Source organism: Chenopodium album, chromosome 18 (genome assembly GCF_948465745.1).
Source record: "Chenopodium album chromosome 18, dcCheAlbu1.1, whole genome shotgun sequence".
Classification (NCBI taxonomy): domain Eukaryota; kingdom Viridiplantae; phylum Streptophyta; class Magnoliopsida; order Caryophyllales; family Amaranthaceae; genus Chenopodium; species Chenopodium album.
In genome coordinates this window covers 46,159,887-46,173,317 of record NC_137851.1, presented here as the reverse complement: position 1 = coordinate 46,173,317, position 13,431 = coordinate 46,159,887, and the positions used below count along the sequence as shown (strand labels likewise).

At 37.1% G+C, this 13,431-nt stretch overlaps 1 protein-coding gene across 1 annotated transcript; it reads left to right on the top strand.

The window, feature by feature from the left end:
* Nucleotides 1-1,924: 1,924 nt before the first annotated feature.
* LOC145592226 (uncharacterized) lies at nucleotides 1,925-2,563 on the top strand. The gene has a single exon (XM_081648683.1). It carries the CDS (start codon nucleotides 1,925-1,927, stop codon nucleotides 2,561-2,563), a length of 639 nt encoding a protein of 212 aa, XP_081504809.1.
* Nucleotides 2,564-13,431: the final 10,868 nt, after the last annotated feature.

Here is a 13,431-nt window from a genome sequence, read left to right as displayed (position 1 = left end):
ATAAATAACAAATGTAATCACATAAATATGAAAAATAATTTTTTATAAAAAAATAGATCGATCCGTGCATTGCACGGGCTTCATCTAGTTTCATATATATATTGGAGTATTGGGCTTGGCGTGGAAACAAGAGGAATCCACGTTATTGCCGTGGTGTATCCTGCTTGTATTTTGAAGAAAAAAAAAATAAAAAAATAAGAGAAGGCAAGGTTTGAGAAAAAGACAGTAGATACCACGGTATGGTCGTGGCCCTTCAACCATTGCAACGACCGGATCGTGGTCCATGTCTGCTACCCCAAAAGAAAATAAAAGGAACAAAGTCTCATAAGAAATCGGACGCATCGCAGCCCTTGTATTCACGACTTGCTCTTCGTTTATCATCTCCTTCGTTTCTTTACTACTCTAAACTGCAATTCTTTGACAAATTTCCCATAAAATTGTTCCAATACCATCTAAATTTCGATCTTCTTTTACTCATAAGTGGCAATTTGTGAGCAATTAGTTGAGTGGTGGGTTGATTCATAAGATCTTGATTGTTTTACCTTTATCTGTTTCAATTGCAGTGAATAATTGCACAAATTCAAGAGATTGAAGATTTTATTTGGGTGTGAAAAAAAAAAATTGAATCGATTTTCGGCGCGAAGACGGTGTGGGTATTGCTTAGTTGATCTTGTACTCAATTCATGGGGCGTACCACATGAAATAAGAGGAAGAGAACTCCTACGGTTTCTACTTCGAAAGGCAAGACCGCTAATCCAAGGAGTCGACTCTCTACTTCGAAAAGCAGCTCAGCCACTCCCAAGGGTAAAACTCCATCTTCTTCTTCTACTCCCAAGCATAAGGCTCCAATAGAAATTGATTACTATGACATTGTGTTTAAAAATGATGATAATAAGAAGAAGTATGAAAGGCTATTTACTAGAGGAGTAGTTGCTACTCGGTTTTGTGATGCTAATGCCTTACGCTCCCTACACATTGAGCATGATGTTAGTTGGCTTGTGAATAACATTGGTTGGGGTGACTTTATTCAAAAGAAGCCTCCCACATATAAGAGAATCACATTAGAATTTTTAAGTTCTTTAAAGGCCAATGTTACATATGGGAAAGGTTGTGAGCATGGTTCAATCACATTCCAATTATACAACTAGGAGCATACCTGGACCTTAGAGAAGTTGAATGCTGTTTATGGCTCACCAAATGCCGGCTATTGGTGATAGTACTCACAGCAGCAATGCTGTCAATACAGCAACATCAGCATTACAAGAAGCAACTACAGCAGATGTTGCTCAGGCTCTTTCTTCCTACTTGATCAAGACTATTCTGGAAGATTCTACTTAGTTCTTATTCTAAAAGTTTCCCAAGTTTGTTATATGGGTTTGCCATGTCAGCATTGTAATAACAGAATTCTGTTAGGCTTTGTTTATTCCTTCTGTATAGTTAAACTATATATACATAGTCTTAGAGCTGTAATAAGATTATTCAGAAATAAAAACAATTTTACAAATCACAAATTTCTCTCTCTAAATTCCTTAGTTTTTCTCTGAAATTCTCTCTCAATTTGATTGATTCTTGAAGAAGAAGCCAGCTAAATTGCTGGTTTCATCATGGTATCAGAGCAATAGTAAGCTCGATCTTTCGTTTCCGCTTGTTGATCTTCATATTTCTACTTGATGATCGGTTGATTGAGTTCTTCATTCAATTCTTCAGTGTTGATTCTTGAGGTATTTCATTTCTTCTGCAATTTCTGCACATTTCTGCAAATCTCTGCACATTTCTGCATTTTTTTTGTGCCAAATCCTACTTGATTAGAGGTTGTTGCATATTCAGTTGTTTCTGGCATTCTGTCGAACATCTTGAGTTCATTCAGAATTTCGCATTTGATTTTCTATAATCAGATCCTCTGTAGTTGATTTTCCTTGTTATAATGGCTGCAAACTCTCACAACACTCCTTTGCCTATTGGTCAAGATCCTTCCTCTCCTTATCATATTCATCCTTCTGATATGAATTCTATGCAATTTGTTACTGAAAAGTTCAATGGAGAAGGTTTCACTGATTGGAAGAGAAGCATGACTATTGCTTTGTCAGCTAAAAACAAGCTAGGTTTTGTTACAGGAGTTATTGCTAAACCTAATCCTACTGATACTTCTTTCAAGCAGTGGGAGAGGTGCAATGATATGTTGATTTCTTGGATTTTATATAATCTGGATACTACTATAGCTCGTAGTGTTCTATATTTCAATACAGCTGCAGAAATTTGGAAAGATCTTGAGTATCGATATGGTTTTACTTCTGGACCTCAATTGTATTCAATTGAACAACAATTGTCTGAAGTTAGTCAAGGTACTGATTCAATTGCTACTTTCTTCACAAACATGAAGATGTTATGGGATGAGTTAAATGCTGCTAGTCCTCTTCCTGCTTGCACTTGCAATTTGTGTACATGTAATTTGACTCAGAGGATTTTCAAGTTACAGCAAGATCAGAGACTAATGCAGTTTCTGATGAAGCTTAATGAGATTTTTGATGATGAGTCCTTTGCCTCATCTGAGTCAGGCTTATAGACTCTTGATACAGGAAGAAAGACATAGAGAATTGAGCTGTCTTCATATTGCTAATCAAGGATCTAATGATTCTATGGCTTTTGCAACAACCAGAAAATTTTCAGACAGATTGCAGAATAGAGGTTACAGGAAACTACCACAAAGGTTCAATTATCGTTCTAACTCAACTCCTGGAGTTATGTCAAGCACAAAGAGAGCCACATACTGTAATCATTGTAACAGGCCTGGCCATTCAATTGATAAGTGCTGGAAACTTCATGGTTATCCTGAAGAATTCAAGAAGAATGTCTGGCACAATGAGAGAGGTGTAGCTGCTGCAGCTCAACAGTCAGATGCTATGATTGATGCAGTGACTGAGAAACAATCTGATCAAGTCAATGGATCTGCTATCACTCAGGATCAATATAATCATCTTCTTGATTTACTGAGCAAGACCAATGACAATAATTCTGGTCAGACTTCAAATGCTACAGAGATAGATGCTCAGGCTAATCTGGCTGGTAAATTCTGCTTATCTTCTTCATTTGGTGCTAATTGGTTGATAGATAGTGGTGCTACAGACCACATTTGCACAGATTTAAGCATGTTTGTTACTTACAAACAGTTAGATGATGCTAATAACACTATTACAATCCCAGATGGTAATAAAGTTGCTGTGATGCACATTGGAACAGTTCACATTAGCAATGCTATTCATCTCATTGATGTTCTGCATGTTCCTTCTTTTAAGTTTAATATGTTATCTGTTCCTAAGCTTTGTAAAGACTTGAATTGTTCAGTTCTGTTTACTAAGGATGCATGCTTTGTTCAGGACCATTCTCAGAGTTCACATCTTCTTGGTAAACTTCATGCTGGACTTTATTGTGTGGAAGAACAGAAGATAGCTGCATATAATTCTAGTTTTTCTAAGTATTGTAATAATACTAGTTGGAGTCACACTAGTACTGCCACTAAGGATGCTGAGTTATGGCACCTTAGGTTAGGCCATTTGCCTTTTCATAGTCTTAAGCATGTTTTGCCTTGGAATGTCCAAGATTGTTCAAATAATGTTTTGTGTAGAATTTGTCCTGCTGCTAAGCAGCCTAGGAAATCTTTTTCTAGTAGTTCTATACAAACTTGTAAGCCTTTTGAGCTAATCCACATTGATGTATGGGGTCCTTACAAAGACCAAACATATAATGGTTTTACTCAATTTTTGACCATTGTTGATGATTATACTAGATACACATGGGTTCATTTGCTCAAATTTAAGAGTGATGCTGTTCCTGTTATGATTAACTTTGCTGCATATGTTCACACTCAGTTTAACTCCAAAATTTTGTGTGTGAGGTCTGATAATGCTAAGGAGCTCACTGAAGGACCAATGAAGCAATTTTATTTGGACAATGGTATAGTTCACCAGACAAGTTGCCCAGACACACCCCAACAGAATGGTGTAGTTGAACGCAAACATAGACATCTCCTAGAAACTGGCAGAGCTCTCAGTTTTCAATCTAAGTTGCCTAAAAGGTTTTTGGGGAGAAATTGTGCTTTGTGCAGCATATCTGATCAATAGAATGCCCTTGAAGTCTATTCATTTCACAACTCCTTATCAGAAGCTACATTCTACTGCAGCATCTATTGATCACTTGAAGTCTTTTGGCTGTCTTTGTTTCTACTCTACATCAAAAGTCAAACGTTCTGAGTTTGATGCTAGAGCTTCCTCTGGTGTTTTTATAGGGTATCCCTTACACCAAAAAGGTTACAAAATCCTTGACTTAACCACTTCCAAAATAATAATCACTAGAGATGTCACCTTTCATGAACATCATTTTCCATTTCATTTCAGAAATTCACAGCCTTCTCCAACCTTTTTCTTACCTAAACACACTTCCCTTTCTATTGATGACTTTGAAACACCACAAATTTTTAACCCTGACATTTCTCACATTTTACAGACTGACATTTCTCAGTCTACCATTTCTGACAGCATTTCTCTTGATTCATCTCCCTCACCTCCTGCTACTCCAGTTTCTACTAATTCTCAATCTGTAACAGCTTCATCACCTGTTTTACAACCTCCTGCTCACATGTCCAACAGACAGTCATCCAGAGTTACAAGATCCCCATATTGGATGAAAGATTACAAGTGTCACAACTCTAAAAGACATTGGTGTAACCTTGTTTCTTTTAACTCTTTGCCTACTGATTCTAAGGCTACTATTATACACTCTTCTCCATTAATTAAACATGTTTCTTATCTTGAGGCTTCACAAGATTCCAACTGGGTTCAAGCCATGCAAAAAGAGGTTCAAGCCCTTGAAAAGAATGCTACTTGGGATGTTGTCTCTCTTCCTGCTTCTAAGAAAGCTATAGGATGCAAATGGGTGCATAAATTGAAGTTCAAGGCTGATGGTTCTCTAGAAAGATATAAAGCTCGACTTGTGGCTAAAGGTTTTACTCAAAAATATGGAGTGGATTTTGAAGAGACCTTTTCTCCAGTTGTAAAATTGTCCACCATCAGATGTATTCTTTCTATTGCTGCATCTCACAAATAGCCCCTGCATCAGCTAGACATTAATAATGCGTTTTTACATGGGGAACTTGATGAGGAAGTCTATATGAAGATGCCAGATGGGATTCCAAATCCAGGGAATAAAGTTTGCAGGCTTAGAAAATCAATTTATGGGTTAAAACAAGCTTCGAGGCAATGGTTTTCTAAGTTGCATAGTGAGTTAGTCAAGCAAGGTTACTCTCAGTCAAAGAATGACCATTCTTTTTTCTTAAAGAAGGCAGATGGGGATATTACTATTGTTGTTGTATATGTCGATGACTTAATAATTACTGGCAATAATACAGCTGAGATTTTGGCTCTTAAATCACATCTTGATGTTACTTTCAGCATCAAAGACCTTGGATTTCTCAATTATTTCCTTGGGATTGAAGTTACACACTTGCAAGATGGGATTGTGTTAAATCAAAAGAAATTCACAAAAGAACTCTTATCTTTTTGTGAAATGGATGTTTCAAAGAGTGCTTCTACTCCTCTGCCTATCAATTTCAAGCTCAAAGCTGATTCTGGTGATTTCTGTCCTGATCCCTCTCTTTACATGTCTTTGGTTGGGAAACTAAATTTCCTCACTCACACCAGGCCAGACTTGTCTTTTGATGTCCAGACCTTGAGCCAATTTATGCATCAACCAAGGCAACCTCACATGGATGCTCTTCACCATGTGCTTAGATATGTGGCAGGGACTATTGGACAAGGCATTATACTCAAGGCTTCAGATTCTCTTACTTTAAGAGCTTTCTCAGACTCTGATTGGGCTGGTTGTCTAAACACCAGATAATCAGTTACAGGTTACATTATGCTGCTTGGAGGATCTCCTATTTCTTGGAAATCCAAGAAACAAGGGACTGTATCTACCTCTTCTTCTGAGGCAGAATACAGGGCTTTTTCTTCTACTGCTTCAGAAATATGCTGGCTAGTCAGATTGCTTGAAGAACTTGGTGTGAAAAACCTAAAGCCTGTTGGTTTATACTGTGACAACCAATCTGCTATCCACATTGCTAAAAATCCTGTTCATCATGAACGCACTAAGCACATTGAGATTGATGTGCATTTTACAAGGGACAAGGTTTTAGATGGTTTACTTGAGCTTCATTATTTGCCTACACATCAACAGCTTGCTGATGTGTTTAATAAATCTATTTCTGGTCCTCATTTCAGGGAATTGCTCTCCAAGCTTGGCATGAATGATTCTCTAGCCACCCCAAGCTTGAGGGGGGGGGGGTATTGGTGATAGTACTCACAGCAGCCATGCTGTCAATACAGCAACATCAGCATTACAAGAAGCAACTACAGAAGATGTTGCTTAGGCTCTTTCTTCCTGCTTGATCAAGACTATTCTGGAAGATTCTACTTAGTTCTTATTCTAAAAGTTTCCCAAGTTTGTTATATGGGTTTGCCATGTCAGCATTGTAATAACAGAATTCTGTTATAACAGAATTCTGTTAGGCTTTGTTTATTCCTTCTGTATAGTTAAACTATATATACATAGTCTTAGAGCTGTAATAAGATTATTCAGAAATAAAAACAATTTTACAAATCACAAATTTCTCTCTCTAAATTCCTTAGTTTCTCTCTAAAATTCTCTCTCAATTTGATTGATTCTTGAAGAAGAAGCCAGCTAAATTGCTGGTTTCATCACCGGCTTGAGATGTACTCCTACGCGTTGGTTTTCCTATAATACTTGAAGAATTATCGCTGGTAGAGTGCCTTGGAATAAGGATGGAGTAAAGGGAATTTTCATTCGCCACCTCGCCATTCCCCATGTTCAACGACTATTATCTTGTACCGTACTTGGACGTCATGATGGTGGTAATGTTCGAAAGGATGATGTATTTTTCATTGACAGCATGCTCCATGCCAAGGAAATTAACACAGGAGCTTTCCTCATAAAGCAAATGGAGACCTTAGCCAATAGAAGCAATACAGGAGGAGCAATTGTACAAGGAGGATATGTCACACTTATTGCTCATAGCTTGGGGCACAAAGAACAACTTCTTGCCGAAGGAAGTGTATAAGGTACCGATGTTTTGAATCTAGCCTCTTGTTCGACAATGGATTGGATCAAGGAAACAGAAGGCACCATCCTATGGAGCATTCGAGATGATGGTGAGGATGAGTTGCCCTCTCCGGAAGCTATGTCCTTGTGTGATCCGAATAATTGGTCATTCAATAATATTTTGTCCTTTACTAGAGAGCCCAACCTTTCGAATTCGATAGTACCTCCTAGAAATCCCGTGCAGTCCAATCTCCCAAGTTCTCATGGGACTGCTAGCCCCTCTTCAGTGTCCTTTCTCATCAGTGCTATTAACAAGGTCCAAGGATCTATTGATGAAATCAAGGATGAGCAAAAATTAATCAAGGAGCAAATGGTATTTATGTCCACGACATTACACCGTCTTGACACTTGGCTCAAACAACAAGGGTTCTCAAGCCTTCCTCATCCCCCTCCTCAATGAGGCTCTGTGAGTACCTCTCCCTTCTCTATATGCTATATTGTTGCATTGTGGACATTGCAAATTTCAAGTGTAGGGGAGGGTATATTCATTGTATATATTGGACTTTGCTTTTGTAGTATAGTTGTCTTAGTGTGATCCTGAGGTTTGTTTTCATTCCAAAATATGAAACAAGTGATTTCTTCTTTCCTAAAAAAAAAAAAAAAAAAAAATCACTATTTCTCATGAATTGTTTGGCATTAGCTTGAGTAATTCGATAAGTAGCGTAAATCCTTTTGATAACAATTGCTGGTGGTAAGATGGTTTCGCTTTCCTCTTGTGCGATAAGTACCTATTGGAGGGCCACGAACCTCGTAAGACTCAAATCGAATACCCTCCTTCTTGATCGCCCTAATTGAGACTTGCATTTTAGCTTCCTGAGATCGATTACCGAAATGTTTGGGAAATATGATTGAGGCATATTTTTGTTATTTAGAGCAATCAGAGTCATCTTTAGGAATTTTTCTTTATAATATGTTACATCCTTTCTTGATAGCCACTTTGAGCCTTATTTCTTTCTTGACTACCCTTGTGTTACAAGATTATGATTTCGTAATGAATTGTTTGGATAAGAAGAGTATTTTGCTAAGGCATGTGATATTGATTTGTATGATGAGCTATTCGAAGGAAGGTGTTATGAAAAAAAGGAGAGAAAAAGAAAAAGTGAATAAAGATGTGATGAAAAAAAAAAACAAAAACAAAAAAAAAGTATTGAAAAAAGTGAAAAAAAAGAAAAATAAATAAATAAAGAAGGGCGAATGTTATTGTTGAATCATTGGAGCTGACAAGGAAGAGCAATGCGTTCATTGTTGGAAATTTGTTGTTTTTAATCTCATGGATGATATTTCTTGATTTCGTGTATATCCCATACAAGGGTATTATGTATAATTTTCTATTGGGTTGATTTTAAGCACCACATTCCCGAATTTACATCACTCTTACCTTATCACCCGAGTTTACCCTTCGAAAGTCCTATTGATTTCCCTTTCAAATTGGTCACTAAAACGGTGGAGGGCAAGATTTTGTGCAAGTCTTGACGAAGGTCATCAAATCGAAGTGAGGCATTGAGCTAATATGGTTGAGCATCCTTAGGGAAGGTTCAAGCTTGAGGAAAGGAAGTGGCGAGATTGGTTGGTTATTGAAGGGTGCTACAATTTATCGTTTCATTTATGTCATTGATTTGTGATGCATAAATTGAGTTTTGAATTAAAATGATTTTGATTTTCAATTTAATCACTTGGTTGAACATTTTGGTTTGGAAGTTCTTGGTTCGACTTTGTAGGTATGCCTTCTGAAAACGTTCACGAGACCAAAATCGTCTACTAGGGTAGCCTAGGGGTTTAAAGGGCTTGTTGCACATGCTAAGTGCAATCGTGATTCCTACGACAGTGAGTATTAGGATTTATTGCTTTCTAGGTTAGTTTTGTTTTCTTTCCTCGAGGACGAGTAAAGGTTAAGCGTGGGGGAATTTGATAACACATTTATATACTCATTGTTATATGTTATATTTGAGTGTTTCTATCATATTTTCTCTATATATTTAATCTTTTAGAGCTATATTTCTTTATATTTCGATGTTGCTCTCCTCATGCTCTCTTTCTTTAGTTTTGTAGGATTTATGCGTAAAAGAGCACCTTTGCAAGCTAAGTGAGCTAAGAGCGTGTAGGAGATTACGAGCCCAACATCATATGGTCACATTCCAAGCTTGAAGTTGATTTCGAAGGAGTATTGTGTAGAAATTGCCTAGCCTTGGCCTGGTCGTGGCTTGTTGCATTAAGCTTTGGCCTGGTCGTGGCTCCTCCTTTTATGCCCAAGAGAAGCCTACCAAGATAAGTAGACACCACGGGTTGGCCGTGGCCAAGTCCCAGCAGCTTTGGGTAACCCGTGGCTATCACCTGAGGAAACATCAAAGCCAATTTTGAGGCGGTTTGGAAGACCTATTTTAGGAAACTTCTTTACTAATTCCGGGGGAGATAAATAGGCTTGGGTGAGGCATATTAGAGCACTTTTTTTGGACTCGTTAAATTGAGTTGAAGAATTCTACAATTCCCTTCAATTTTAGATTTACTTTGTTCAAGATTTCATCTTCAATTCCATTAATTCAAGTATTTCTTCTTTCCTATATTATTATGTCTTTTGATTATTTTGTTAATTTAATTATGAGTGAGTAGATTTATATTCTAGGGTTAGGTTGAACCCTAGTTATGAATAATGCATGATTTCCCCCAATTCCATATTTAATTAGATTAATTGCTTCGCTTATTGAATTGTGATAATTTATCAATGTTAGGTTAGACGTAATTTGATATTGATTGAACCAAGTATCTTATTTATCAATGGAAGTTGAGATTAGATGGTTTAATTAAATTCAATAAGGGCATGAAATTCTCCACGGAAATAGGTAGGATGGATTGCAAGGATTGTATGGATGTTGAGTTTAATGTCTCTAAATTGCATGATACCATGGAAATAGGTTTGATTGGATTTTAGAGAAGCCATAAATACTCGGAAGGGGTTTATTGGTATTTTCAAGGGCACGTCCTTCCTTTGAGTATTATTATTTTGATTAATTGGGGTAGGGATTTATCTTTGCATTATTCATACTAGTGGTGATACTTAACTCTGGATGTTTTTATTTCATCTTGATTCTTCTTGTTTATTTTGTTTAGAATTAGATTAGTTGAATATCACTATCGATTGGTTACTTGCTTAGTAGTTACTTGAGTCTAATTAATTAGTTGAACCATAGTCTCTTGGGATCCGACCCTTACTTACCCGTCTACATAGTAGTGGTCTTGTTAGGTTATTTTTGTTAGGTACGCGACACGCCTATCAGACATCTACGCTCAACTGATTTAGTTGCGTGCGACACCTATGCTACAATTGTTTTTAAATTTTTTTTTTAATTGTTATTACCCCCCCAAGTGTGAAGAGTTTTTTCGTGATGTTCGAAAAAATTTGAACACTTTGAACGGTATATGCTTTTTTATTATCCCCCCAAGTGTTATGAATTTTACCGTGTGATTTGGTAAAGTGCATAACACTTGGAATCTTTATTTGAATGCTAAGAGACATGATTCACTATTAAAATTCGGTCAAATTACGACCGTTTTTTTACGACCATCATCAAAACGGTCGCAAAATATAATATTTGCGACCGTTTTTAAGGCGGTCGCAGATTTGCGACCGTTTTTAAGGCGATCGCAGATTTGCGACCGTTTTTAGGCTATTTAACAGTTGCAAAGGTATTTAAAAATTTCTTAAAAATAATATACATGTTAAAAATAATTCTAAATAAAAATAATTCTATTGCGATCGCCAAAAACGGTCGCAAATTACGACCATTACGACCGTTATAGAAATGGTCGCAATTTGCGACCATTTGCAACCGCCAAAAACAGTCGCAAATTGCGACCATTACGACCGTTATAGAAACGGTCGCAATTTGCCACCATTTGCGATAGCTAAGAGCGGCCGTAATAAAGTTATGATTTTTTTTAATAAAATGGAGTATAAAAGTGCTGCATAACCCACCCTAACCCTAATCTTTGTTGGAAGCAGCCGTTTCTTCTCACCCTAACCTATCATCTTCTCTCTCCTCATTTTCTCCATCTTCTCTTTCCTTCTCCCTTCTCACGCCCTCCTTTCTCTTCATCTCCTCTTTCTTTCTCATCTCCTCTTTCTTTCTCATCTCTTCATCTCCTTTCTTTATTAAGCCATCACATCAAGCCCCATCGTCACAAGCAAGCAACGAATGAACGAGCCGCGCCGCCACCATCCTTTTCAAGAATTTCGGTTTTCATGGTCAAATTCGACCATATGGAGTTTTCATGGTCGAATTTGACCATATAAACCCCATGAGGAAGAAATATTAGGAAAGGTATGTTGATTTTCTGATTTTTTTTAAATAAATTTGTTTATTTTCGATTTTTGTAGTTTTATTTCAGTTTTTGTTCGAATTTCTGTTTGAATTTTGGTTTGAAGTTTTATTCGAATTTTGTTGATTTTTTTTCGAATATTGGTTCGAATTTTGTTCGAAATTTTGTGTGATTTTTGTTCGTTGTGGGTTTTAATTTTCTGGGTTTAATTTTTTTTTTGTTAGTTTTTGTGGGTTTAATTTTGTTCGATTTTTGTTAGTTTTTGTGGGTTTGATTTTGTTCGATTTTTGTTCAAATTTTAATTAGTTTTTGTGGGTTAGATTTTGTTCGAATTTTGATTTGATTTTTGTTCAATTTTCGGTTTGATTTGTGTAATTTTGTTCGAAATTTTGTGTTTTTTTTTTGTTTAAATTTTGTGGGTTTAATTTTTTTGATAAATTTATACGATTTTTGGGTTGAATATGGGTGGTGGTGGTGGTGGGTAAAGGTGGTTAAGGCTGGACGGTGGCTGGTGGTGTTTTAGGGTGGGCAGTAGTGGTGGGTAAAGAGGGTTTGGGTGGGAAATGGTGGTGGGGTAGGTTGCGAAGTTCAGGAAGTAGCTGCGTTTTTTTTTCTTTTTTTTTTTCATTTTTTAGCGACCGCTTAAGACCGTCGCTAAATCCAAATTTGCGACTGCTTTTGTAACCAGTCGCAATTTGTAAAATTTGCGACCGTTATCTAACCGGTCGTTGAAATTAATAAAAACGGTGGCAAAAAATCTGCGACCGCCAAACAGTCGTAATATTTTTTTTTGCAACCATGTAAATAACGACCACCGCGTTACGACCGTTGACGGTCGCAATTATGTTTAGCGACCGTTTTTGCTATTTTTTGCGACCGTTAGAGGCGGTCGCAAAAACGTTAAATTTTAGTAGTGATTGTTAATTATGAATGAACGAGTTTATCCGGATTTTTATATGTAATACTTTTTAAGTCGATCAATGTTTATTAATTGATGGATTTCATCGCCATCCATTAATCGAACGGCTCCTCCTGATAGAATTTCAATTACGCAGTATGGTCCTATCCAATTCGGTTTGAATTTCCCTCTCGGATCGATTGGTGAACCCCTAACCTCCTTTAGTACAAAGTCACCTTCTGTAATATTACGGGGTCGTACCCTTTTGTTAAAGTGTCGCGTGATGCGTCGTTGGTAGACTTGTACATGATGCAAAGCTTTTAATCGTTGTTCATCGAGGAATAAAAGCTCTTCATACCTTGCTCGTACCCATTCAGCTTTCGGTAGCTTACTTTCGAGTACGATGCGTAGGGATGGTATTTCTAGTTCAACTGGTTGAACTACGTCCATGTCGAAAACTAAGGAGTATGGAGTTACTCCTATTGATGTTCGTATGTATGTTCTACAACCCCATAGAGAAAAGTGTAGTTTGTTGGCCAGTCCTTATAGTTTTCTGCTATTTTCATAATGATGATTGTTATGTTTTTATTCACTGATTTTACTACTCCGTTCATTTGGGGTCTATATGGAGACAAATGATGATGTTTTACTTTATAACGAGCTAAGAGGGTCTCAACTTCTTCTTTGAATTGAGATCCCTGGTCACTAATTAATTCATGTGGAACTCCATATCTACAAAATATGTTTCGTTCGAGAAACTTTGCGACATGTTTAGAAGTGATATTAACGTAAGAAGCGGCCTCGATCCACTTAGTACAGTAATCGTTGGCTACTAGTACATACTCATGTCCTCCTGCTCCTGTTGGAGAAACTTTACCAGTTATGTCAATTCCCCAAGTCAAAAAGGGCCAAGGGGAAGTGAGATTATATAGTTCGGATGGTGAGAGGTGTTGTAAATTAGCGAATATTTGGCACTCTGGACATTTCTTGACATATTTTATGCAATCATGTTCCATGGTGGGCCAAAAGTACCCTTGTCGTGAGATTAT

Excerpts from the sequence above, each read along its gene's own strand:
- LOC145592226 (XM_081648683.1), top strand. The coding sequence starts at position 1,925 with ATGGCTGCAAACTCTCACAACACTCCTTTGCCTATTGGTCAAGATCCT.